The sequence below is a fragment of the Kryptolebias marmoratus genome, linkage group LG3, assembly GCF_001649575.2.
Source record: "Kryptolebias marmoratus isolate JLee-2015 linkage group LG3, ASM164957v2, whole genome shotgun sequence".
In the NCBI taxonomy this organism is placed as follows: Eukaryota; Metazoa; Chordata; class Actinopteri; order Cyprinodontiformes; family Rivulidae; genus Kryptolebias; species Kryptolebias marmoratus.
In genome coordinates, this window is record NC_051432.1 from 1,368,487 (window position 1) to 1,392,510 (window position 24,024).

The 24,024-nt window shown below is 39.8% G+C and overlaps 2 protein-coding genes and 1 long non-coding RNA gene across 6 annotated transcripts in view; 1 reads left to right on the plus strand and 2 right to left on the minus strand.

The window, feature by feature from the left end:
• The window catches only part of LOC119616896, a 9,947-nt gene extending 4,862 nt beyond the window's left edge, over positions 1–5,085 (minus strand). The window contains exon 1 of the long non-coding RNA XR_005232973.1: positions 4,545–5,085. This is a non-coding gene — a long non-coding RNA (uncharacterized LOC119616896). The remainder of the gene's footprint in view (positions 1–4,544) is intronic.
• On the plus strand, positions 3,704–10,618 carry ptp4a1 (protein tyrosine phosphatase 4A1). Of its 4 annotated transcripts, none has more exons than XM_017432146.3 (6): positions 3,705–3,862; positions 5,821–6,528; positions 6,705–6,797; positions 7,215–7,345; positions 9,164–9,238; positions 9,485–10,618. In XM_017432146.3, exons 2-6 carry the CDS (start codon positions 6,424–6,426, stop codon positions 9,582–9,584), a joined length of 504 nt encoding a protein of 167 aa, XP_017287635.1. In that variant the 5' UTR covers positions 3,705–3,862; positions 5,821–6,423; the 3' UTR covers positions 9,585–10,618. The 4 variants fall into 4 exon arrangements, with proteins under 4 accessions (XP_037830709.1, XP_017287635.1, XP_017287638.1 ...); XM_017432149.3 differs by having other exon boundaries at positions 3,705–3,848; XM_017432148.3 differs by having other exon boundaries at positions 3,709–3,862; positions 5,824–6,528.
• Positions 10,619–13,107: 2,489 nt separating this feature from the next.
• col9a1a (collagen, type IX, alpha 1a) overlaps positions 13,108–24,024 on the minus strand; it is a 28,789-nt gene continuing 17,872 nt past the window's right edge. The window contains exons 20-30 of the mRNA XM_037974589.1: positions 23,716–23,769; positions 21,460–21,513; positions 19,337–19,408; positions 18,939–18,974; positions 18,788–18,832; positions 18,510–18,542; positions 18,114–18,260; positions 16,177–16,231; positions 15,836–16,024; positions 14,956–15,033; positions 13,108–13,860 (exon numbers count right to left, since the gene is read on the minus strand). Of these exons, the coding sequence (XP_037830517.1) occupies positions 13,655–13,860; positions 14,956–15,033; positions 15,836–16,024; positions 16,177–16,231; positions 18,114–18,260; positions 18,510–18,542; positions 18,788–18,832; positions 18,939–18,974; positions 19,337–19,408; positions 21,460–21,513; positions 23,716–23,769 (969 nt within the window). The 3' untranslated portion in view covers positions 13,108–13,654. The remainder of the gene's footprint in view (positions 13,861–14,955; positions 15,034–15,835; positions 16,025–16,176; positions 16,232–18,113; positions 18,261–18,509; positions 18,543–18,787; positions 18,833–18,938; positions 18,975–19,336; positions 19,409–21,459; positions 21,514–23,715; positions 23,770–24,024) is intronic.

A 24,024-nucleotide genomic window follows, 5' to 3' on the forward strand; every position in this document is an offset into this window, starting at 1 on the left:
GCAGGGTCCTTGAGGGTGCATGGGAGTTCGCCCAACCAGTCTACATGTGTTTTGTGGACTTGGAGAAGGCGTTCGACTGTGTCCCTCGGGGAATCTTGTGGGGGGTGCTCCGGAAGTATGGGGTACCAGGCCCTTTGATACGGGCTGTTAGGTCCCTATATGACCGGTGTCAGAGCTTGGTCCGCATTGCCGGCAGTAAGTCGAACTCGTTTCAGGTGAGAGTTGGACTTCGCCTAGGTTCCTCTTTGTCACCGATTCTGTTCATAACGTTTATGGACAGAATTTTTAGGCGCAGCCAAGGTGTCGAGGGGGATCCATTTTGGATCTCGGGTCTTGTTCATCTCTGCTTTTTGCAGATGATGTGGTCCTATTGGCTTCATCAGGCCGTGATCTACAGCTTTCACTGGAGCGGTTCGCAGCCGAGTGTGAAGCGGCTGGGATGAGGATCAGTGCCTCCAAATCCGAGGCCATGGTCTTGAGCTGGAAAAGGGTAGAGTGCCTTCTCCGGGTCAGGGAATATATTGTGGCCCAAGTGGAGGAGTTTAAGTATCTCGGGGTCTTGTTCACGAATAAGGGAAAAATGGAGCGGGAGATTGACAGGCGGATTGGTGCAGCATCCGCAGTAAAGTGGGCACTGTACCAATCTGTCGTGGTGAAGAGCTGAGTCAAAAGGCGAAGCTCTCGATGTACCGGTCAATCTATGTTCCTACCCTCATCTATGGTCACGAGCTTTGGGTAGTGACCGAAAGAATGAGATCACGAATACAAGCGGCTGAAATGGGTTTTCTCCGCAGGGTGTCTGGGCTCTCCATTAGAGATAGGGTGAGAAGCTCGGTCATGTGGGAGGGACTCAGAGTAGAGCCGCTGCTTCTCCACATCGAGAGGAGCCAGTTGAGGTGACTTGGGCATTTGATTAGGAAGCCTCCTGGACGTCTCCCTGGTGAAGTGTTCCAGGCACGTCCCGCCGGGAGGAGGCCCCGGGGAAGACCCAGGACACGCTGGAGGGACTATGTTTCTCGGCTGGCCTGGGAGCCCCTTGGGGTTCCCCCGGAGGAGCTGGCCCAAGTGGCTGGGGAGAGGGAAGTCTGGGTTTCCCTGCTTAGGCTGCTGCCCCCGCGACCCGACCCTGGATAAGCAGAAGATGGATGCATGGATGGATGGATGGATGGATGGATGGATGGACGGACGGATGGATGGACGGACGGACGGACGGACGGACCGGAGTGCCCAAAGAAAACCCACACACAAACACGAGGAGAACCATCAAACTCCACACAGAAAGACCTCAGATCCAATCTGGTGCTTGAACCCAGGACCAGTCTTGTGTGGACATTTTTTTTTATTTTTATAAATGAAGAAAATTATATCAGTTTAAAACAGCATCTAAGTAATATAGAGGCTCAAAAAGAAACATTTTTTTTATTATAATTTTTTAAAAATACAATTCGTCCTTCCTTTGGCTGCTCCCTCTTGCAGGAGTGCCACAGCGAGCAAATTTCCACAGAAGATTTGGCAAATGTCTTACGCCTGATGCCCTTCCTGACGTGACCTGGGCTCAGACTTGCAATCTCAGGGTTATGTTCAGTTTTATCTTCTTTTGATGCTGGTGAAAAAGCACTTGAACTTGTACGGTTGCTGTTTGTGTTGTAACAGGAGCAGAAATAGGAGCTAGAGTGTCAGAATACTATTTGCTTCCAGGGCTTTCTGAGTCTTTTGAAATTTTGTGTTGAGTCCTCATGGTTCCCAGCCTTGGTTGGAACCTTGATGCCACAAACAACATCAGAAAGACGCACCTTATTTCCCACATTATTTACTACTTTCTTCCGCTCAGCTCCACATCCAGCCCGTCAGCTTTGTGACGGCCGGAGAGCCAAGCTCGCCCACTAAACTGCCAGGTGGCTTCCAACCCAAGCTGCACCTTACCTGCCTGGAATTTTTTAAATTACAATTTTTATGAGAAAACAGGTTTATACACATTACCTCTCTTGGCTTCTGTAAAAACATTTTAAATAGTTTTTTTTAATTCCCTGCATGATTGCATCAACTAAAGAAATGGGAACAAATTGATATGAAGCTATGATAAACACCTAATATTGTAGCATTTTTGGAGTTTTTATGGTTTTTTGAACATGTTAAAAACAAAATTGCTTTTAAATTATTTTAAAGCTATAGCAAATCTAACAAAGTAGCAAAGATAAATTGTATGCTTGTTTTCTTAATATTTTAAATCAAAAATATTTAGTCATAGAGCTACACAAAATAACTGTTTATTTGTATATTAGTGGGTTGAAAACAATTATACATCTATATTTTAAAATTCAGTTCAAGCCCAGAGTAAAGCTGAATTCAGCCCACGTGCTCCTTGGAGTTATGGGTCGTGTTGTGTGTCTCTGGACTGGTTCTGGTGTTTTCTATTCTCAGTCTCTGGAGGACCTAGCATACCTCAGTCCCCACCTGACTTGTGCAGCTCTGGGCAGAGAGATGTCTGGACAGAACACCGCACATTTTCAGGGTGGGGTTTCCTGGGAGGCGTCAAGGTGGAGTCAACGAGATAGATTACACCGGAAACTGACTGTCTCTTCAAAACAAAAGTGAAAGGTGTGTCAGGAAAAAAACAGGAAGTTCCAATTTTTAACCAATAAATAAACCACTTTGTAAAACAGATAAGAAAGAATTAATTTGTCAAAAAATAGGTTCTAAGTTTTCTTTTCGGTACGTGTTGTCAGCCAGATCCCAGCCGTGTCAGCCAGATCCCAGCCGTGTGGAGGTACCAGAGGAGAAATCTGGGGGCTAAAAGTTGCAAAATAAAGAACAACCAGTTGTACCCTTCCTCTGTCTACAGCTCAGCTGTCCTGGAGCAAGGCACACATGTGCAGTGGTGCTGCCTGTCTGTGTTCACGGCATTTAATTCAATTTAGCTCAGTTTATTTGTACAGTATCAGTTCACAACAAAAGCCATCTCAGGGTACTCTGCACTAACTGTACATTATAAAACACTAATTAGTAAAGTTATCTCTCTAAGGAAGCCAGCAGATTGCGTTGAATCTTCACTTCCTGACAGTCTCCCATCCTGAGCAGCACATTGGTGACAGTGGAAAAGAAAAATCCCCCTTTAACAGTTTTGTCCTTAAATGTATGCTTAAAATTACTTTAGCAAACACCAATCAGAAAACATGCAGTTATGTCTTAAATAAAACTACAACCAGGGATGCTACTTTACTATGTTTCAAGAATCCCACAGACCACAAGCCCAAATCTAAAAAGATTGTGATGATTTATGGTAAGAACAGTCCAAAAACACAGAATGATCATTGCATTTACTTTGACTTTTACTTTATTCCACAACCAATCAAGTAAAGCCTTTTATAAACCAAAGATACAGTATTTAATTTATTGTCTCATCAGTTTCACGTCATTTGTCCACCTCCAAAACAAGAACGGGGGCAATTTAAAGCTAGTAATGAGGTTGTAAATAAATAAATAAGGGAAAAAGGTAGTTGAGTTGAGTTTAGTTGAGGTTTTATCTACTGTTTGCTTTTAGTCAAGCAGCAGTTCTGTTTTTGTTTCTTTGTTTGTTTGTTTTCCCTGCACACAGTATGTGACTAGCTCATTAAAACGCAAAATAATGTTTTTTTATTCTAGAGGGAGTTATAAAATACGAGTGTTTTATTGTGAAAGTCGATACCGGAAAGCTCCTCTGCCTTCTCTCCGCCCGGTTCGTGTCAGCAGATCATCAGACTTCGGCTCAGCTCGGAGAAACAGCACCGGACTGTATGGTGGAGAATCGATTCATATCTGTACCTTTTTTCTGGGGACTGGCTGTATGATCGAGCTACATTCTTCAATGAGTAAGCATATCCCAGTAAGTGTTTTTTTTTTTTTTGTGGCTGCCATTTTGTTTCTCCTTTTATCTCCTGGGCTCGTGCTGTAAATCTGACGGTATCGTTAACTCTCACCAGCTGCTGCTGGCCTCCGCCGCTTTCTTCGATGAAATCACGGCCTCCGCGGCACGAATTGGTCCAGAATTTTCGCGACTTTGGCTCCCGACATTTTCTCTCGTGTTTCACTTTAAAATGAGCTCGCTGCACCCGGTTTTGTCTGTTTTTTTTTTTTTATTATTATTTTTCAGGGGCTCGGTTAGAGGTTTGCGTGCGGGTCGTAATGATTAGGAAGCGGCAGCCCGGGCTGGTCCTGGTTAGTCAGTCGAAGTTTCTGTTGGATAAAATCGACGCATCTTTGCGTCAGTCAGGTATTAAATGTAGCCAGTGGCGTATTAGTTTTTACCATAGACTGTCTGTCTGGCATTTAAACCAGTTGTCGTATTTTTATCCTTTAAAAGCTCCGTGTATCGTGCTTCTTGACATCGTCTCAAGGCCTCTGTTGTGATGGCGCCCAGTCTGCCCTCACACAAAGAGCACTTTAAGCCCTGGGCTCTACTAACAGTATAACACGGTGTGTTTTAAAGAAGAGTTTATCTGCTTCAACAGCTGCGGGTGTCTCTGTGTCGCATCTCACACATTTACTTTAAAGCTTTACACACTTACTTTAAAGCTTTGTCCGGAAGCGCCAGCAAGTTCCTACTAAATACGAGACGAACAGCGGATTTACCAGAGCAGCTTAGCTGTTCCCAGAATGGGTAGAAGAGAAAGTTCTAGTCCTCTGGTACCGGACTGAAACATTGGGAGCGTTTTGTGGAGATTTCTGTTGATTATCATGGGATGAGAATGAGCCCTGCTGAAGGCCTCATGGTGAGCTCAGCCTGCTCAAATATGACCTAGATGTCAGAAATGACACATCCTTCCTATCACACACACACACACACACACACACTGGCAGCCATTAGATAAGATATTAGCAGCACTGCAGTGAGTTTATACAACACTGCCAGGCACGCTTTGTCATCTGCTCTGTCATTGTTGGTGATTGATGCCCCAGAAATAACCCACCTGTTCACACAGCTGTCTTCTGTCGAGCCTCATAATATCCATGGGGCTTAGACGCGTTTAAGACCATCTATCATCAGATTTGTTGGTATATGCAGTAGCTGAAAGTATTTTCTTCCCTTCAGATTGTGGTTTTGCTCCCCTCACACTCCAGTCTGTCTTTGTTCTGTTCCTGTTCCTGTGCTTCCTCGCTGACTCATGCCTCTTTGTGTATATTAACGTAATCTGAAAGTTTGCTTAAAATCCCAGCTTCCCTCGGATTCAGTGGTGTGATTTAAATAAATAAACAAAAAATCTGGTGGTTTCTTGGATCTGTTTTGGGGCCAGCACTGATGTCACGCTGCAGTGTCTATACATAAATCTGCACAATGCAGCTACGTCACAATACTGGAACATTAACTAGGAGTGTGTTAGTGGTTTAGATTGTGTCACTGTGACATCAGATGTATCGACAGATTTCAGTGCATCTTCCATTGCTAAAACTGTCGTGACGTGTGGAATTCATCACAGGAGTGAGAAACAAATCCCATCTGTTTCTGGTCATTTTAAATGTCTGTTTTGATCATTTATGTGCCATTTTACATAGAAGGGTTTAAAACATTGAGTTGGGCTTTTTTTGGAGTATTTTATTTCCTTTTATTTTAGAAAGTAAACTTGATATTGCAAATGGTTTTTCTTGTTTGATGTGGGGGGTGGGGGCTTTGAGATAAAAACAGTTTTTAAAGTCAGCTTGGACTTTGCAAAACTGTGGGAAGGATAGTTCTCCAGAATTTGATGACAAAATCAACAAAATAAGATGTTTGGTGTGTTTACCATTCAACCACATCTTTTAGTGTATTTACTGTTCTGTTGTTTGTTTCTCTGTCATCTTTCACAGCAGTTCTGTGGTGTTCTGGGTCACACATTTATGGAGTTTCTGAAGGGCAGTGGAGACTACTGCCAGGCTCAGCACGCTGCCTATGCAGACGAGTGAACAGCCAACCTTGCCATTTATCTGACGCACTTGAGCCACAGGAGGGACCCCAGAAAGTTGGCAGGACCAGGACGCCTCCCAGAACCAGCGATAACTCGGCCTGGATGGGGTAACTCCACCCGCTGCACACTGCCCTCGTCGGCTTCCACCCAGCCAGAATCAAGGTGGAACCAGCCTTTTTTTTTCTTTTCTTTTCTTTTTTTAACCTTCCCTTTCTTTTGTTTTATTCCAAATTAGAGGCTTTTGAGTTTCTTTTCTTTTCTCTTTTGTTGGCTGCCAGCTCCCTAAAGTCGCCCGTTTTTTTGGTCTTTGTCCTCCTGTTTTTGTTAGTTTTTAGCCTTGCCAACTCAGAAGATCGGAGGATTTTTGTTTCTGGGCTTCCAAAAGCTCACTGGACATTTGTGTTTAACAATTCCCTCCAGGTTTAACTGTTTACAGTCACATTTGTACTTCATTACTTCATTAGAGTTTTGTTGTATATTGGAAACCCTTTTTTTAATCGTCGCAATGGCTCGAATGAACAGACCAGCCCCCGTCGAGATCACCTACAAAAACATGAGGTTCCTCATTACCCACAATCCCACCAACGCCACCCTGAACAAGTTCATTGAGGTGAGCCCATGTGGATTTATGTCTAACACTCTGAAACAAGATGAGAGCCAGTCGAAAATGATTTAGCTGAGGATACAGTGATGTTGAATGAAGCTTTACCTCCATTGTATCTGAAATGGTAGTGCTGCTCGTGTCTGTCTGTGTGTTTTTAATGAACCTGTAACACATCTGTGCAGGAGCTGAAGAAATATGGTGTCACCACTGTGGTGAGAGTTTGTGAGGCCACCTATGATGCCACTCTGGTGGTGAAAGAGGGAATCCAGGTTCTGGTGAGTTCAAACATCTGGATTGCTGCAAAATTCTCTAGAAGCCCCCCTTTTCTCTGTAACAATACACGTATCAGTGTCAGAAACAATAAAACCTCGCTGTCTCTAGATTTAATGAGACTGTATAGTGTGTGTGTATATAGAATACCTGAGGTGTGCCAACTACCTTTTTCTTTTATCACCAGAGTTTAGTGTAATATTATAGCTAGGTGAGGACTACAGAATAACACTTAATAAATGCCAACAGGACTTTTAGATCCCAAGGAAAGAAAAACTCCACAGGTGTCTTCCCCCCAATGACAACATTATTCTTTCTCCCGCAGCTGGTTCAGCCCTCACACCTCTTTTGTTTAGGTTTCCAAGAAACTGGGCTGATGATCTCATTTCCTCCTCCGTTTCCCCCCTCTTGTTCCTCTCCAGGATTGGCCGTTCGATGACGGGGCTCCTCCCTCCAACCAGATTGTGGATGATTGGCTGAACTTGCTGAAGCTGAAGTTCAGAGAGGAGCCCGGCTGCTGCATTGCTGTCCACTGTGTGGCAGGACTGGGAAGGTGATTTATGACTCTACTTTTATATGTTCGGATCTCTTATTTATTTATTTTAAAAATTATACTTTTATTTTTTTATTAGGAAAAACGTTATTTACAAATATTTTGTCACAGATGTTTTTTTGTTTTTTTTCCACAATCCAGCAACACATGGACCCCCCCCCCCACTCCTGCACTTACAACTAATGAAAAAGAGACAAAGGAAACCAATAGTTGATGAAAGTCCAAAATAGCTCATGATGAAACAAGAAGCAAGTAAATGAGTAAATGGAGATTAAAAAAAATCATATATATACACAGCCATGGACACACAGGCATACTCGGCGACATTACTGTGGTTCTCAGTTCAGAATGATCTGACATCCTGTTCCTTTAACCTTCCTCTTTCATAGGCTCTTTTCTGTTTGGTTGACTCTTATTTACCCAGAAACAAGCGTGAAACACGCCTTGTTTCTCTTGAACAGAAATAAGAACATACCTTTCTCTTCCGTTCAGTTTCACAATGTTTACACAAGCACCAGATGAATTTATAATTCTAAAGTCATGCTTATTGCACAGAATGTAACTTGATGTTACGGTAATAATAAACTGGTTGTTAGCTAGCATAGTGAGGCTGTGATATGCTGTTTATATGTTTCACCTGGTAATAATTAATAAGCATAAAGTTTTAAGGGTATCCCCCACCCCCGCGGCTACAGTACACAACCGAATGACAGCTCAGAGCAAAAGGTCAACAGGCCAATTGTTGGGTGTTTAAACCGTAAGAATGATATAAGGGGAAATTTTAGTGGTTGTGACACTGACTGGGATATGTTTTGAAACTGTAAATGACCCACGTCTGGTGTTATTATAACTGGGGGAAAAATACAACCTCAGAGGTTGATGTTATAATGTGAGCTTTTCGACCAGTCTGATCTTGTGTATAAATGGCTAACAAGAGTTAGCGTGTTTGCAGCGGATATTTACAGCCAAGCCAACTAATGCAGCTCACTGAGGAGGCTAATAACCAGATGATTAATTGCCAATATCAGCTCGTCAGGCTCACAGTGATGCTGTACAAAGAAAGAAAGAAATGATAAAGGTGTAAACAACACAGGCTGTTTACTCTGTTGTTTTTGCTAATACAAGATTTAAATTAAATTCTAATTTTAGATACGTGTGATTAAATTCAAATTTCAGCCTTGTAAAAAAAAAAGTTATGGATAAAGACGTTGATCATACATTGGTTTAAAACCTGTCTTGAGTTCAGAGAAAACTTGATTTTAAACAAAGAGTGTCAACATGTTCGCTTTTGTTCTCTCCTTATTTATCTTTGCATTAAAATTAAAATGACAATAAATTCATTCATATTTTACTATTATAAAATAAGTATTAAGTAATATGTGTTAATACTTAAGCAACAAAAGTAACAATTGCATTTGAATGTTTTTATTTATTGGTTTATTTTTATGAAGATAATGTTCTGCAGGGGCCAGTCTGAGAGTCTGACAATATAACCTTCAGCAAAAAACACCACACTTTCACAGTATTAAAACTAAAATTTAAAAATGCAACATAAGATTTATGGATTTATTTTAAACAAATCCCAGGATGCATTTTAGTACATTTCTTCAAGAAAACCAGATTTTCAGCACTTAGCTTTTAAACAGATCTGAAGTAGAAATAAAATGTTTTATGATTTGTTTATTTATTTATTTTCAAAATAAAAAAGAAGAGAAAAACAAAATCGGACAGTGTGAAATAGAGCTACTTGCATGTATGAATTGTGCTGGGGTTGGGCTGTCTGTCCTGATGCCGGCGGGGTGTTTTTGTTTCCTGCAGAGCTCCGGTCCTGGTGGCACTTGCTCTGATTGAATGTGGGATGAAATATGAAGATGCTGTCCAGTTCATTCGACAGTAAGTTCATGTTAAAGTGAAACCCTTTTTGTTCTAACATGGCTGGGTTTGAAACGTTTACCCTGTAAACTTTCTACAAAATGGCTGACTCGCTGTGTAGTGACTGCCCAAACCCAGCTCCTGATCCGATGCTGAGTCAACAGGATGAACTCTAATGATCCATTTGCTTGTATAACCACATGGTCTGGTTTAGAAACTAATGGACTATTACATGGAGCTAAATTTATCTGCTGCTGTTCCTTCCAGGAAGCGTCGAGGAGCGTTCAACAGCAAGCAGCTGTTCTACCTGGAGAAATATCGTCCAAAGATGCGCCTGCGTCATCGCAATAACTGCTGCATCCAATAGAGCCAAACCCTGAGCCACGCCAGCCCGATCCCTCCACCCCCACCTCCTCATCCATCCTCAGTACTGCAGAGCTCAATTCAAATTTGCTAAGCTTTTTGCCTGGCAGGCTTTTTATTTCATGTTTTTATTCTTTATTGTGTTGAGTATTTTACTTTAGAAAACCATGCTTGGTAAATAAACTTCCTCTCGGGGCTCAAAGTCAAATGTCTGAAGGTTAAAGACACGATGCCCAAGAAAAAAAAAAGAAAGAAAATAGATGTAGGGCAGCGCTGAGTCAGATTGTTGTAAAATGTTGGATTAACTGTTGTCTGCAAGTGTGTTCCAAAGATTTTAATTGGCTGCTACATTTACATTGAATGGAATATTAAAAAAAGAAAGAAAAAAGTATAAAAGTGAAAAACTGGCCCGTGATGAGTTATTTGTCCCCTCATCTGTCTTTGAGTTCAGTTTAAAAAGTGAGTAGAAAGCGTCATGCCTTCCTTCAAATCAGATGGATCATCCATAAATGCCTTACAACCGAAGTGGAGCAAAGGCAATCGAGGCAGGAGGCCACTCCTGCTGGCATTTGGAAAAGGTGTTTCAAAATAAAAAACTGTTGCCTTTGTCTTGTGCAGGAAGTTTTACACACTTTAAGCCCTTTTAGTTACTTTTTTAACATGAATTGCCTAATTATTGCAATATTTGTCAGTTGAAAGTCTAGGAAGTTTATTTCTTTATCAAACCTTCTGTTTACTAATTAACTGCCATGTCCAAAATGTGATGATAATTTTTGTTTTTCTTATTTTTTTTGTTTAGTTTTTTTTTTTTGCTTCAAACTGGATTTTTAATGTCTGCAATATTGTGTATGCCTTTTTCTTTGATGTCTGTAACTTAAGACTTGGATACTTGATGATTTTATGTATTTGAAAAATGTGTACTATTATTATTAGGTTGGCTATTTATACTATCAATGGATGTGTGATTTAGTACAGTGAGCGACAAAGTTGTACCTGTTCACCAACTTGAGATTACATTAAAAGACACAGAAAAACAAATTGACTTCTGATATGAGTATTTGTTTACATCAATGTTGTGAATAATTCTAAGTAGAAAGAGTAATGAGACAGGAGAAATCTCCAGGTCATCTTATTTGTTTTTCTTGATTTCAGGTGGAAAATTAATGAAATGTTTTTCTGAATAACATTTATCTAAATATCAGTTGGAACACCTGTGAGGGTAGAAGTTTAATTACATTTTAATTTACAATTTACATTTTCAGACAAAGTGATTGTTTTAGATGGTTCAGTAAAATCTTTATTTAGGTAGACTTCTGTAGCCCTTTCATTCAGTAAGTTATCAACTTTGATTTTAAAAAAAAAGCAAAACTCTGTATGACCCAAACCTGGAAATAACTGACGACAGTAACATGTTTCATCATTTAAAATCTTTAAATTTAAGATAATCAGCTCTGTGCCAAACATCTTTTTGTGTTTCATTAGTCAGTCTGGGAGCTGAGGACAAATAAGTCATCTGTATTCATTCTGAGCAGGAGTTTCCCCATCCTTAATCTCAGAGTAACAATTTTTTTATTCAATTTAATTTTTTTTTATGTAAGCGGTTAGTATAAAAACACAATTATGATGCCTTGAGTAATAAAACAAATGAGCATTAATGTACTATAGGAATAACTCAATAAGTTCAAAAGCAGTGAAACCCACAAGATTTCTACACAATTCTGAAAAATATGGAGTTTAGTTTTATTGTTCAGGTATGGAAAAATATTTGGTATTTTAGTCAATTGCATGCTCTACGGGTAAAATCTAACGTTCTAAACTTTGCTGAAACAAGCAGAGTATTTTTCTGCCTATTAAAGATGAAAACAGTCATGTCTATCTTTGATAAAACCTTGAGTTTAAGGTTTCCATTTTTACAAAGGGGGACGAAAGAGTGTGTTCTGAATATTGAGGGATCACACTTCTCAGCCTCCCCGGAAAAGTTTACTCCAGGTTGTTGGAAGGGAGGCTCTGACTGATTACCTAATTTCAGATCCAGGAGGAGCAGTGTGGCTTTTGTCCTGGTTGTGGAACAGTGGACCAGATCTTCACCCTTGCAGAGTTGCTAAGTCATGGGAGTTTAAGTCTCCAGTCTACATATGATTTTGGAGAAGGTTTATGACCATGTTCCCTGAGGTATTCTGTGGGGGGTGCTACAGGAGTTTGAAATGCCAGGATTGATTTTAAAAGTCATCCAGTTCCTGTATAACCAAAGCAGGAGATGTGTCCACATCTTTGACACAAAGTTGAGCTCGTTCTCAGTTGGACTTCCCGGGGCTGTCCCTTGTCTCAGATCCTGTTTGTGGTGTTCATGAACAATATCTCAAGGCACAGTCGTGCTGAAGGGTGTCTGGTTTGGGAACCTCGGGGTCTTTTTCTCTGCTCTTTGCAGATGATGTGGTTCTGTTGGCATCCCCAGGTCATGACATCTCAGTGTGCACTGGGACGGTGTGCTGCTGAGTGTGAAGCAGCTGGAATGAGAATCAGCCCTTCTAAGTCCAAGGTTGTGGTTCTCAACCAGAAACAGGTGGAATGCTCCCTGCAGGTTGGGATGAGTCTTTGTCTCAAGCAGAGAAGTTCAAGTATCCTGGAATCCTTTTTACCAAGTGGGGGTGGAATAAAGTGAGAGATGGATTGATGGATTGGGGCCTTGTCCGCAGTAATGAAGGCCATTTTTTGGTCAGTCGTGGTGAAGAAGGAGCTGAGCTGAAAGGCAAAGCTCTTAATTTACTGGTCTGTCTATGTTCCAACTCTCACCAATGGTCATGAGGTATGAAACATGAAAGGAAGAACAAGATCTTGTATCTGAAAAGAGTTTCTTTCATATGGCTCAACCTTAGAGATAAGGTGAGCAGCTCTGTTATTTGGGAGAAACTGAAAGTAGAGCCACTGCTCCTCTGTATCGACAGGAGTCATCTGAAGTGGGTCATCATCTGATTAGGATGCTTTCAGGGCGCTTCCCTCTGGAAGTTTTCTGGGGATCTCCTACTGGAAGGAGACCATGGGACAGACCCAGAACTCACTGGAGGGATTATGTATCCTCTCTGGCATGGGTACACCTAGGATTCTCCAGGAAGAGATGGAAATTGTGTTTTGGAAGAGGGATTTCTCTCCTGGACCTCTTGCTCCCGCAACCTGACCATGAATGAGTGGCAGAAAATGGAATCAAATCTTGCCTGGGGCCTTTCTGAGTGGAGTTTGAATGTTCTCCCTGTGCATGCATGGATTTACTCCAGGTACTCCAGATTCCTCCCACAGACCAAAAACATGCATGTTAGGTCACTCTAAATTGTCTCTAAGTGTTAGTAAGAGTTTGAATGGTTTCTTGTCTCGTTTGTCTGTTAGTGTCCATGTGATGGACTGACAACCTGTCCGGGGTGTCCCCTGCCTCTCGTCTAATGACTGCTGGAGACAAGCAGCAGCTCTCTGCAACCCTGAACAGGATTAACCAGGTACAGAAAATGGATGGATGGATGTGCTCATACAAAATGTAAAAGAAGTTATCAAAATGTGTTTATTTTCTCTTTTGTACAACTTCAAGATGTCACGTCAAACCTGAATATAATAAATAAAAAGTCATATAAATTTGCTCAAGAGGCATTCAAACAAGGCCAGCCTCCAGTCCAGAAGTGATCGAACAAAACTACATTAGGGCGGGACTTAAAGAGATAACCAAGTGAAGTACTCAGGAACAAACTAATGCCATCCAGCTGTATATATTGACACATTTACAGAAACATACAAAGAAACAGAAAACCTCATTGTTTGGATAGAAATTTGTGCATATACAGTAGGGTCTTCATTTCTAAAAAATGCTCCTTTAATTTTATAGTACAGAGGTGGCTGCATTGAGGTAAAATAAAACCTTTCCATGCAAATCAGTTTCAAAAACTGATGAATGTTTTTTGGTGTCTGCAGTAATTCAATTAAAATACACAAACCAAGTGATAAAACCCCAAATGGACAAATCTTCGGTGGACTTCTGGTTTCTCTCCATTCTGTCTATCTTTTCCCCTCCAGCTCACCTCGGGTCCCCTCTCATATCTCATTGGGGCCCTTCATACCAGAGTCTTTTGCAGAGACTGGCTGTGCCATCACGGGCATGACGCACTGCGATGGTTCACAGTAACTGTTCATGCCAGGGTGACCCGGAGGGCCCGGCACGCCGTTGATCCCAGGAACACCACGGAGTCCCCTCTCTCCATCACGGCCGGGACTACCGTAAGCTGGGCGACCGGGTTCACCTGCAAGAGGAGAGATTGCAGAACAGAAGTCACTCTGATACATCTTTACCAACAATAACCTGCCACACTGATAATTTAATCAAATTAGGAAGTTTAGGATACAGTTCAGTTTCTGTTTTAGGAAATACATTAAAGAGCACATTTACATCACTGAAATTATCCTGGGTCATTAAAATGGCTGATTTTAATTTCCTAGGTGTATGCAGTAATAGGAATAAGTTGTATAATGTTTATGCAGTCACTTCTTTCCACTCTAACAGTATTTATCTTTGGACAGTTTTACAGAACAATTAGTGAATAATACCTGAATTAGATGCAAATTTGTCAAGATTTAGGGGGTTTATTACAGATTCCAGTGGATAAGCATTGAAGCCTTCGTATTATTATTCAGTTGTTATCTTTCATAGCTGTGTTCTTACACCTTTTATACAGTTTATACATCATAACTAGGCATTTTTTCTTCTTTCATCCAATGTCTGTCTCAGTGCCATAGGTCTTATGGTGTCCTCTCAAATACCCCCAGACTGCAGAAAGTGCACCCATCCTTCCACCCAAGTGCACTTCCATTGTACTTGATTCTGAATTTTCTCTTTAAAACTGGAATTAAAGTTTTTTTTGTCATATTTCTCATCTAGAACTTTCAGAAATAAAATTTACTTGTGGTACAACCATATGCTTCAGTTCATGATTTTTTTTCAGTACTATTTGTAGTTTTTTTTACAGTGATTTTTAAGGCATAAATTCTAGTATGTATTCTGTTTGCCTGTCTTATTAAGAGTGCTGTCAAGGAGTGACAGACACAGGTGTGTGGTTGCCATGGTGACCCTAATAATCTGCTGGCAGCAGCTTTAACATTTCTTCTGATCTTGGTTCTCATCACACTTCGTCTACAGTTTATCCTTTAAAACATCAACATTTTGTCACCTTAGATTATTAAAACACATTGAGAAATTAAAATTTGGTCTCACAAATGGGTTTTTTAGAATAAAGTTTATGTTTGTTGGAATTTTAGGCAGTAGCTGCATTAGCATCCTTCAAAATGTCTGCAGATTTTTTCTGGTTTTAAGCTCTGATATCTGAGTCATGCTTATTTACCTGGGAGACCAGGAACCCCTGGATCTCCTTTGGGTCCTCTCACAGTTGGTCCTCTGTCCCCTCGGTCACCCTGATCACCTGTGGAAAGGAAAGTTATTATCACAGAGGAAACATAATCAAAGTTACAAGATTTGGTTTGATCTAACTTGAAGAACTCAGAGTAACATCCCATCTGTTTCTTTATTAACATGAAGGTGGTTGATTTCTGTGGTGAAGAGGCCCCCTAACACATTTTGATGAGTTGAAAACATTGCTTCAGTTCATAAAGGCATATCTCTCCTAAAGTTCCACCTCAACATTTCAATCAGGCTGAGTCTGGACTGACTGAAGCATTGCAGCATCTTGATTCTTGATTCTGTGGTAGATGAGCTGTTGTGTTTGGGATCATTGTTCTGTTGCATCATGACCCACTTTGGTCCAAATTTTAGCTGTCAGAAAGATGGTCTCACATTTGACTCTGGAATCTTTTGGCCTATAGAGGAGTTCATAGTTGACTCAAAGCTTTTGTAGCTGTAAAACAAGCCCAAATCACCACCATGCTGGTATAAGGTGCTTGTGCTGATCTGCTGTTTAGTTTTTACCAAGTATGGCACAGCAGTAATTGCTTCTCTATGATCTTTGGATGCTTTATTTTCTATTTGGCATTATCTGAATGTTTCAGAGCAGGTTTTTCTCTCCTGATCAATACATTAGATTAACAGCACCTGGCTGCTTCTTACCCCTGTGATTCCTAAGGAGGTAGTATGTTAAACTTAGTACTTAGTGTTGTTATTGGTGCCTCTGTATTAAAAGTCTGCAGAGTTACACAACAATTCAGTAAGAACATTTGACTACTACCACTATATTACGCCAGGCGTAGAGCTGCCAATCAGGATTTCACCTTTAGGTCCTTTGTGACCAAGTAACCCAGGTGGACCCTTTAGACCAGGGAGACCTCTTGACCCAGTATGGCCAGGAAATCCATTTTCTCCAGTAGGGCCTGGTGGTCCAGGTGGACCAGGAGGGCCGGGAAGCCCGGCGATACCTGATTCAGGTCTTCTCAGGCTGGCTGCTAGCTGGGCCAGCTGCTCTGTGACATGGGAGGAAATGAAGAACACTAAGTGCCTGGGTCATGTTGGAACAGCTACATCAGAATCAACATCAGCTCGTAGATCAAACAAAGTGAAAAGTCGTCTCACAGTAATGAAAATATTCTGAAAGATAAAGATGACAGACACTTACCTTGCATTACCCTTCTGCAGACTTGTTTGATGTGTGAATCTGTTGGAGCTTTCCCCTGTACAAACAACAAAAGTGACTCTTTATAACATTATGGATATAAAACTCAGAAAAAAACAACACAGTTGTTTTCATGTTGGGACAATTCATCGAGTTCTCAAAGTCCAAATAATGCCCAAAACAACTTAAATACACATAAAATGGAAGGGAGATGCAAATGATGTATGGCAAAAGTAAGGAGAAGGACGTGTAAATCAATTATTCCCCTGATTGTCAGGGTTAATGAGAGATTACTGGTAGATAAAATGGACAATCTTGGGGTGAAAATAAGAACACAGCAGGATAAAACTTGAAGAATTATGTGTTTTATTAAGACATGACTGCAGAATATATTTCAGACTTCTGTGCCTCTCTAAAATGCTGACAGAGAGGTGAGAGAAAATGGAGGAATTGCAGGGCTTGTTAGCAGCAGATGGTGTAGTCCTTGTTACTGAGAAGAAACGTTTACACACTCAGGATATTGATCAGTCCGCTGTAAGTTTCTGTCCATGTTGTTTACAAAGAGTTTCTTAGTGTTGTCTGCCATCACTGTAAGTGGAGTCACAAACACAACGTAGCCTACCCATGGTAAGGTCTAAGGCGCGGGTCTGCAACCTCTACAAATGAAAGAGCCATTTTTACTGTCTCTCCTATTAAATAAAATTTGTGAAGAACCACAAAATCTACCTGGTTGTTAAAATGAAGATTAAACAATTTATAAAATTTTATATTTTATATTGCATTGTGACAAATCATTTAAATAAAACAAACATCTTTAAATGTATTGGCAAAACTGTTTTGTACAAGAAAATCACACTTTCTTTTATAGAACCATGTTGATCTGTTTCAGTTTTTCTCATATTTATAGAAAATGAGTAAAATAGCTCACTCAATGATAAAAAAAAACATTACCCTGCATCTTGATGTCTGAAAAAGAGTGAACATAAAAATAGACCAATTTATTGGTAATTTAGGACATAAATGAAATAAAAGGCCTCAATCTTTCTTTACTTAAAATGCTTAAGGTACCAAGCTTTTATTAGAATTACATCTTTATTTCTCTTCTTTTTGTTTTAAGAATAACTTGCTCTCATTAATATCCTATATTTTGATGCCTTTAATTTCAGTCATTTCCAATAGATGCACAAAACCATTTTTAAGGTTTTCCAACAATTTGCCTCAAGTTTGTTTCTTGGTAATTTTCCAGTGGATTTAAAAAGCAACCACACTTTGTGTCCGAAAATTACTTAAACAAACTAACATACTGTTGGGTCAATTGGAAACTGTTTTTAAGCACATTTTAGTGAAATTTCTCTTCATATTTAGCTGATTCTGGTACAGACATGACAAGCTGTGTGCACAAATCCTTTCCAATATTCTATGCACATATTGCCAAAATTTGGATGGCTAAACTGCTACAGCTACCCTTTCCTTTCCTCACTTCTGTCAGCCTGCCCCAGAGCAACTGTGGCTACAATGTAGCTTACCACCATCAGTGTGTGAATGAGTGGATGAATGGGTGAATGACTGTTTGTAGTGTGAAGCGCTTTGGGGTCCTTGGACTAGATAAAGTGCTATAGAAGTGTGAGCCATTTTCCATTTACTTTCCTGTTGTCAATATAATCTAGAAATGACCCAGGTTCAAGTCATGTTTGGTCAAAGTTACAAGGAGCCATTTCTGAGCAGTAAAAAGAGACAAATATGGCTCTGGAACCATAGGTTGCAGACCCCCTGGTTTACAGATTTTAATCACATCACTATTGACACTTCCACTTTTTCAGAATTTTAATATTTCTATTTGTACTCAGCATTTTCTATAGGAACATTAATTAACTCTGGGTTTAAATGTACGACACAGTCTAATTATGTATAGTTGACATTTCTCTGCCAAAGCTTCTTACCGGTGGTCCCTGTGGTCCTGGCAGGCCTGGTACCCCCCTGTCTCCCTGCATGCCTCGTGGTCCTGGCTGACCATGCTTGCCCTCTTTGCCTGGTTGTCCTCGGCCTCCTTCCGGTCCTTTGTTTCCCGTTTCTCCTGGTGGGCCTGACTGGAATTAATGTACAGATAAAACATTTATTCCACAAGTCCAAAACTAACTTATAACAACAACAAAAAGACTTTGCTCACGCAGCATTGCAAATCCTTAGTGAGCTTTTAGACAAACTGCAGCTGATCACTCTCTCTAATGAAGCCATAGTTTAGGCATCAATACACATTACCTCACAAAAAAAGGGACCACCTGTAAATATACAAAAAGCCCAGTGAGTGCAAAAACACTCTGTTTAGGTGCACATACCGATCCTTTCTCTCCTGGTTCTCCTTCATCACCCTGAAACAGAAAACATCTGTAATCATTTCATGTTTGTATAGAGCCGTGTCAGAGGATTTCTTTAATCAGATTTTGTCTAAATCACTTGAAATTGTAATTTTTTCACAACAAGTTTTAAAAGTTGAAGTCTTTCTCTTAACCTTGTAGACTGCATGTTAATCCTGCTGTTTGCTCATTGCCTGCCTAGTCTGTTTTTGTCTGAAGACACCAGTTAGCAGCAGGTCCTTCAGCTGGGTTTCACTCACCATGTCTCCTCTTTCTCCTGATATTCCTTCAGCACCTGGAGGTCCCTAAAGTAAAAGATTGTAAGCCTTTAATCAGATTAAATTCAACACTTTTTGATTTGTGTGTACATCACAATAACAACTGCAATTTAAAAACTTGTTATAAAAATACCTGTTCTCCTTTCGGACCACTGAGACCAACTCCACCCTGGAAAAAAGGACAATATTGTGTTGAAAATGTAAACATTTAACAGAAAACAAAAAGAGCTGTAGCACAAATACCTGCAGGGATATTATGAAGGGGGTTTAAATGTTGTAAACATTTTAAATAAACCAAACACCAGATTTATTTTGTTTTGAGAAAAAAATGTAAAAGTCAGTTTGATTAAATTTTGACAGTGAATTTTATTTTGCTGCGATATTTGAAAGTTAATTAGCCCATAATTTCTGTTCTTTCTTATTTTAATTTCCAGAAATTAAAATAAAATTTAGAATGGATTGTTAATAGCATATTTTGAATATTTGTTGTAAAATATAAAAAAGGCATGACTTTGCTTGAAAAGGTCTTACCCTGTCTCCCTTCTGGCCTCTGTGACCTGCAGGGCCAGGAAGTCCTGGAAGGCCTGGATTCCCTTTGCTTCCCTGTTCAAACACAGAGACATAAACCATCAGAGACACAGAATACACGTGGTTGTTCAAAATCCCTACACAGAACTGAGTGTGTAGAGCCTCAAAAAGTCCTCTCCCCCCATTTAGACCGACCATATCTAAAGAAAAAAAAACTTTTGAAATAACATTTCCATCTAAATGGTGAGGTTGAACCCAATCACCCGACCTTCCTGCCCGAGCTCTGCTATGTTAGGGAGTATGAGGGCATTCCTGGGGAACAGAGATTTCTTTGAGGGCCTCTCAGCTTCTTTTCCAGCCCTCAATCCCCCCTGAGCTGCAGAAAAAAAACATGTAACAAGAGGCTATTCATGTCTGCTCACTGGTGGATTACAAATTTTGCTGTTTAGACAGAAGTTCATAAAGACCTGCGACACTTTAATAAAAGCACAAAACAAAACTCTCCTTTACAGCTGTGGATGTCTGAGCAAGATACTGGGCTTATCTCTGTCAATTTTTTTATTGTTGAAGAACATGCTCAGGACAGAAGAACATATTTAGAAACACTGATTCTGCTGTCTTTGAGTTTTAGGGTACTGAACTCTGTGATGAGGGCAGCACAGATTAGGACTGAACTAAGGAGAAAGGAAATGACGTTTTTCAAAGGTTGCAACATTTTGATTTTTTCCTGCTTTGGCATTTACTTTCAGACTGTTTTCTTTCTGGATCTTTATTTCTGACTCATTTAGGATTTTCTTCAACAGTTTTATTTAATCTAGTTTTTCTCTCAGACTGAATTAGCTCTTCCATGTAGCCATGTGTTTAACTTTGATGCCCTGGGTTGTCAGGATGCCAGCACATTTCAGAGGCTTTGCAATCCATTCTATGACCTGACAGAGGAATGCCTGATTTCGTATGAATAATGATTTCCATTTTTCCACTTCATCTGTTCTGCTGTTTAGTAATGCCTGTTTATTCAAGCACCGTGGTTCTCAAACTGTTGTACACTAGTGGTACACTGCTAGTACTCAGGATCCCTTTAGTGGTACTTGGAAAAAATATGGGTTTTACTGCTTAAGTTAAATAACAAGCTAATTAACCATTATTGAACTATGATGCAAAAATAATAAAACAGACATAGCTAGAAAAATTAGTTCTAGCAAACTGTAATTTTGGCTCCAAATGAAAACCACTTGAAACACAACTAAAGTGGAGAATATGAAACCATAGTGGTCGATGGTTAACCAATGTTACATGTCTACTTAAGTAGCTCAAGGGAAGTCTCTATAAGACCTGGAAGAGACAAAAGGTCCCAAACAGTAAGAGAGTTTTAATTGAAATGATCTCAATTTTGTATTTGGTTCTGTTGCAGCAAAGGTTTGTTCTCAGCAATGAATGCATGAATCATCACATCTTAAACTGCAAACTTTAGCTGTGGTTAGGTGTGTTTTCCAGATTTCTGTGGTTTCCAGTCCAATGATCAAAACAGTTTGGAGCAGTGAGTCAAAGTCAAGGTGACATATCAATCAAGATCCCATATCATTTGTTTATCTCGTGAGTTAAAATGTGAAGATGGTTGAAATTATTACATTCATAAGTTCGTAGTTAGAATTCTGGGATACATACTCATAATGGACCTTGGGTTCATTGGGTGTTTCAGCCAAACCCTAACCCTAACCCAAGTACGGCCCAGTTCAGGTTATTTAAGCTTTGATTTGTGTCACTGAGCCAACTTAGTTTGTTGAAGGGTTAGAGTAGTTGGCTTGGTTTGTAAGTTAGGGTTAAAGTAAATTGGTCAGTTTGCTTGTTTGTGTCAGGCAGATCTGTTTGAAACATTTCAGTCCAAGCCTGATGGTAGGTTGGTACTTGGAGAGCTTAGCATTTTCTGAGGTGGTACTTCTTATAGAAAATTTCAGAACCACTTTTTAGTATATTTCAAAGAAATAAATTAAGAAAGAGACTTAATACTTATCTTTTGATGATATTATTTTTTTGTATTCTACATTGTTTTCACAATTTCAGGAAACTTTTATATATAACTGGATTCTTGAGCACCATAGGGTGTTGTACTCATACCCACATCTTACCCTGGCTCCTGGTAATCCTGGAGGCCCATCAGGTCCTTTCTCTCCATGTTCACCCTAAAACAGAAAAGAGATAAAGTAACAGCACAGTTTTTTTGTGTGTGATGTTATGTAGTAAAAGATAAAAATATATAAAAAATATGTAATTCCCCTTAAGAGAGTTTTAGTTCACAGAATAACTACCAGAAACCGGATAATTTATCAGTGCTGCATCCTGCAGATTTTATTAGTGCTGACACATGTTCAGTGTATTTGATTAGCACTGTTGCGTTTAAGCTAGAAGGTCCTTGGATGACTCTGCAGGACCTTTCAGTGTGAAGTTCACATGTTCTCCCTATGCATCTGTGAGTTTTCTCTGGGTACTCAGGTTTCCTCCAGCAGATCAAAAACATGCACGTGAGGGTAATCAGAAGCTTTAAATTTGCCATAGGTGTGAGTAAACTTGTTTCTTTGTGGTCCTGTAATGGATTGGAGACCTGTCCAGGGTGTACTCTGCAGCTCACTTACTGAGCTATAGATAGGTACCAGCTCCCTGTTATCTTGCAAGGTTCACAAGGGTCTGAAAAATGCAGTAGTGCACCTGTAAAGTCTTTTGAATTAAAAAAACCTTTATAGTATTGGCAAACAAGAAACAGCTCCTTCAATGCAGCTTTAAATAATCATCAGCTTAGTCTACTTGAATAAAAAAAAATATTATTCTTATTAGACTGTTTCACTCAGGTGTTCACTAGCTGCAATATTCAATTTTCTGATGTAAGACTGGTCTTATGTCATGGAGATGGGGCTATTTCTATGTTTAAAATCTTCTACTCGTATGATAATAATTTCTGTCTTCCTCAGTTGTATCATATGGATGTGGCCAGCAGTTCGATAGTGACTGTCACAGATATGTGGGATTTCATAAAAAAGACTGGTATGACATGGGATAATATGCTTTCTTTTTCCACCTATAGAATATCACTAAAATTAAAAACATCTAGTCCCAAAATGAAAATCAAGTGTTTATCATTTCTAGGTTGGAGTCATGTAATTCTTTATTATCTGGGTGTCCACAAAACTCTTTAAAAAGTCTTCAGTTGATCCAAAATGCTACTGCCAGAGTCCTGATGAGAGTTTGGAGGAGAGATCATATTTCTCCAGTTTTAGCTTCTCTCCCTAGGTTCCCTGTCAAATTAAGATAGAATTTAAAATCTTACTTCTAACATAAAGCTCTCAGCAACGAAGCTCCATCATATATTGAAGATCTATTATTCCATATTTTTTAACAGAGCACTTCGCTCTCAGACTGCAGGTTTACTTGTGGTTTCTAGAGTTTCTAAATGTAGAACAGGAGGCAGAGCTTTCAGTTCTCAGGCTCCTCTCTTGTCGAACTGACTTCCTGTTTCTGTCTGTGAGGCTGTCACCCTGTCTACCTTTAAGGCTATAATTAAAACTTTCCTCTTTGATAAATCCTATAGTTAGGGTGAGCTTGGGTTTCCTGAGCTCTCCCTTAGTCTGCTACAGGATTAGACTGCTGGAGGACAAAATGACCACATTTCCACAGTTTAATCTTTATGCCTCTATGGGGGCAGCTTAGCCCAGTGGTAGGGAAGTCCTCCTTTATGCAAAGGGTTGAGGGTTTAATCCCCCAACCCCTACAAAGGGCTAAAGTGTCCTTGGGCAAGACTTTGAATCCCCTATTGACACCGATATGCTCACGAGTGTGTGAGTGAGAATAAAAAAGGGTTGTATATAAAGTGTAAAATGTATAATAGAACTGTATGAGTAAATGGATGATAAAAAATTGAAACAGGTTAAAAAATACACTAAGTAAGTGAGAACCATTTACTTTTAATGTTTGTTTTTGCAGTTATTACTGACATTTATTTTGTGTTCCTTGTCCATCTCTCCATAAAAACTAGGCCTGTCACCAGTGTGCTGCTCAGGATGGAGGATTGCAGCAAATTGAATTTCTGATGCTATCTGATGGTTTTCTTAGATAAACAACTTTTTACAAATTGGCATTTTGTAATATACTGAGTGTAATTGTATTGTATTGTATTACAATCGATTTGACTTGGCTATAACTAGGTTTGAATCTGGATCAGCTTTGAATTTAGATTTATGAAATGGACTAGGTATTTTCTGTTGTACAGTGCCCAGTGACCACCTTTGTTGGGAATTGTAGCTATATAAATAAACTGAATGGAATTAAACTGAAAAAAACCTGTATGCTGAAAATAAAAGTGAAAGGCAGCAACACTGATTTCAGAAACTCACAGGTCCTCCTCTGGCTCCAACAGGTCCCACCTCTCCCTGCTCGCCACGCTCTCCCTGGAAGCAAAATAAGACTTTAGATCAAATGGTTGTCAGAGCTCCCAGTAACATTTTTGATTATATTAAATAAAGTTGGTGTTGTAACCAGGGGTGGAAATTAAAAATTTTACCAGCCACTATTTTTTGTTGTGACAAAAAGTTATTTCATATGATGATGATGATGATTGACACGGGTGGAAGCAGTTGTGGTGCCCTACAAGCTGACTACTCTTGAAAAACAGAAAATAAAATAGCTTCTCATCACAACACCTA

What these genes read in the sequence shown, in the direction of transcription:
- ptp4a1 (XM_017432146.3), top strand. Translation starts at nt 6,424, where the DNA reads ATGGCTCGAATGAACAGACCAGCCCCCGTCGAGATCACCTACAAAAAC. An exon ending in AAGAGGGAATCCAGGTTCTG is followed by an intron (nt 6,798 to 7,214) that starts GTGAGTTCAAAC and finishes GTTCCTCTCCAG; the next exon opens with GATTGGCCGTTCGATGACGG. An exon ending in TGTGTGGCAGGACTGGGAAG is followed by an intron (nt 7,346 to 9,163) that starts GTGATTTATGAC and finishes TGTTTCCTGCAG; the next exon opens with AGCTCCGGTCCTGGTGGCAC.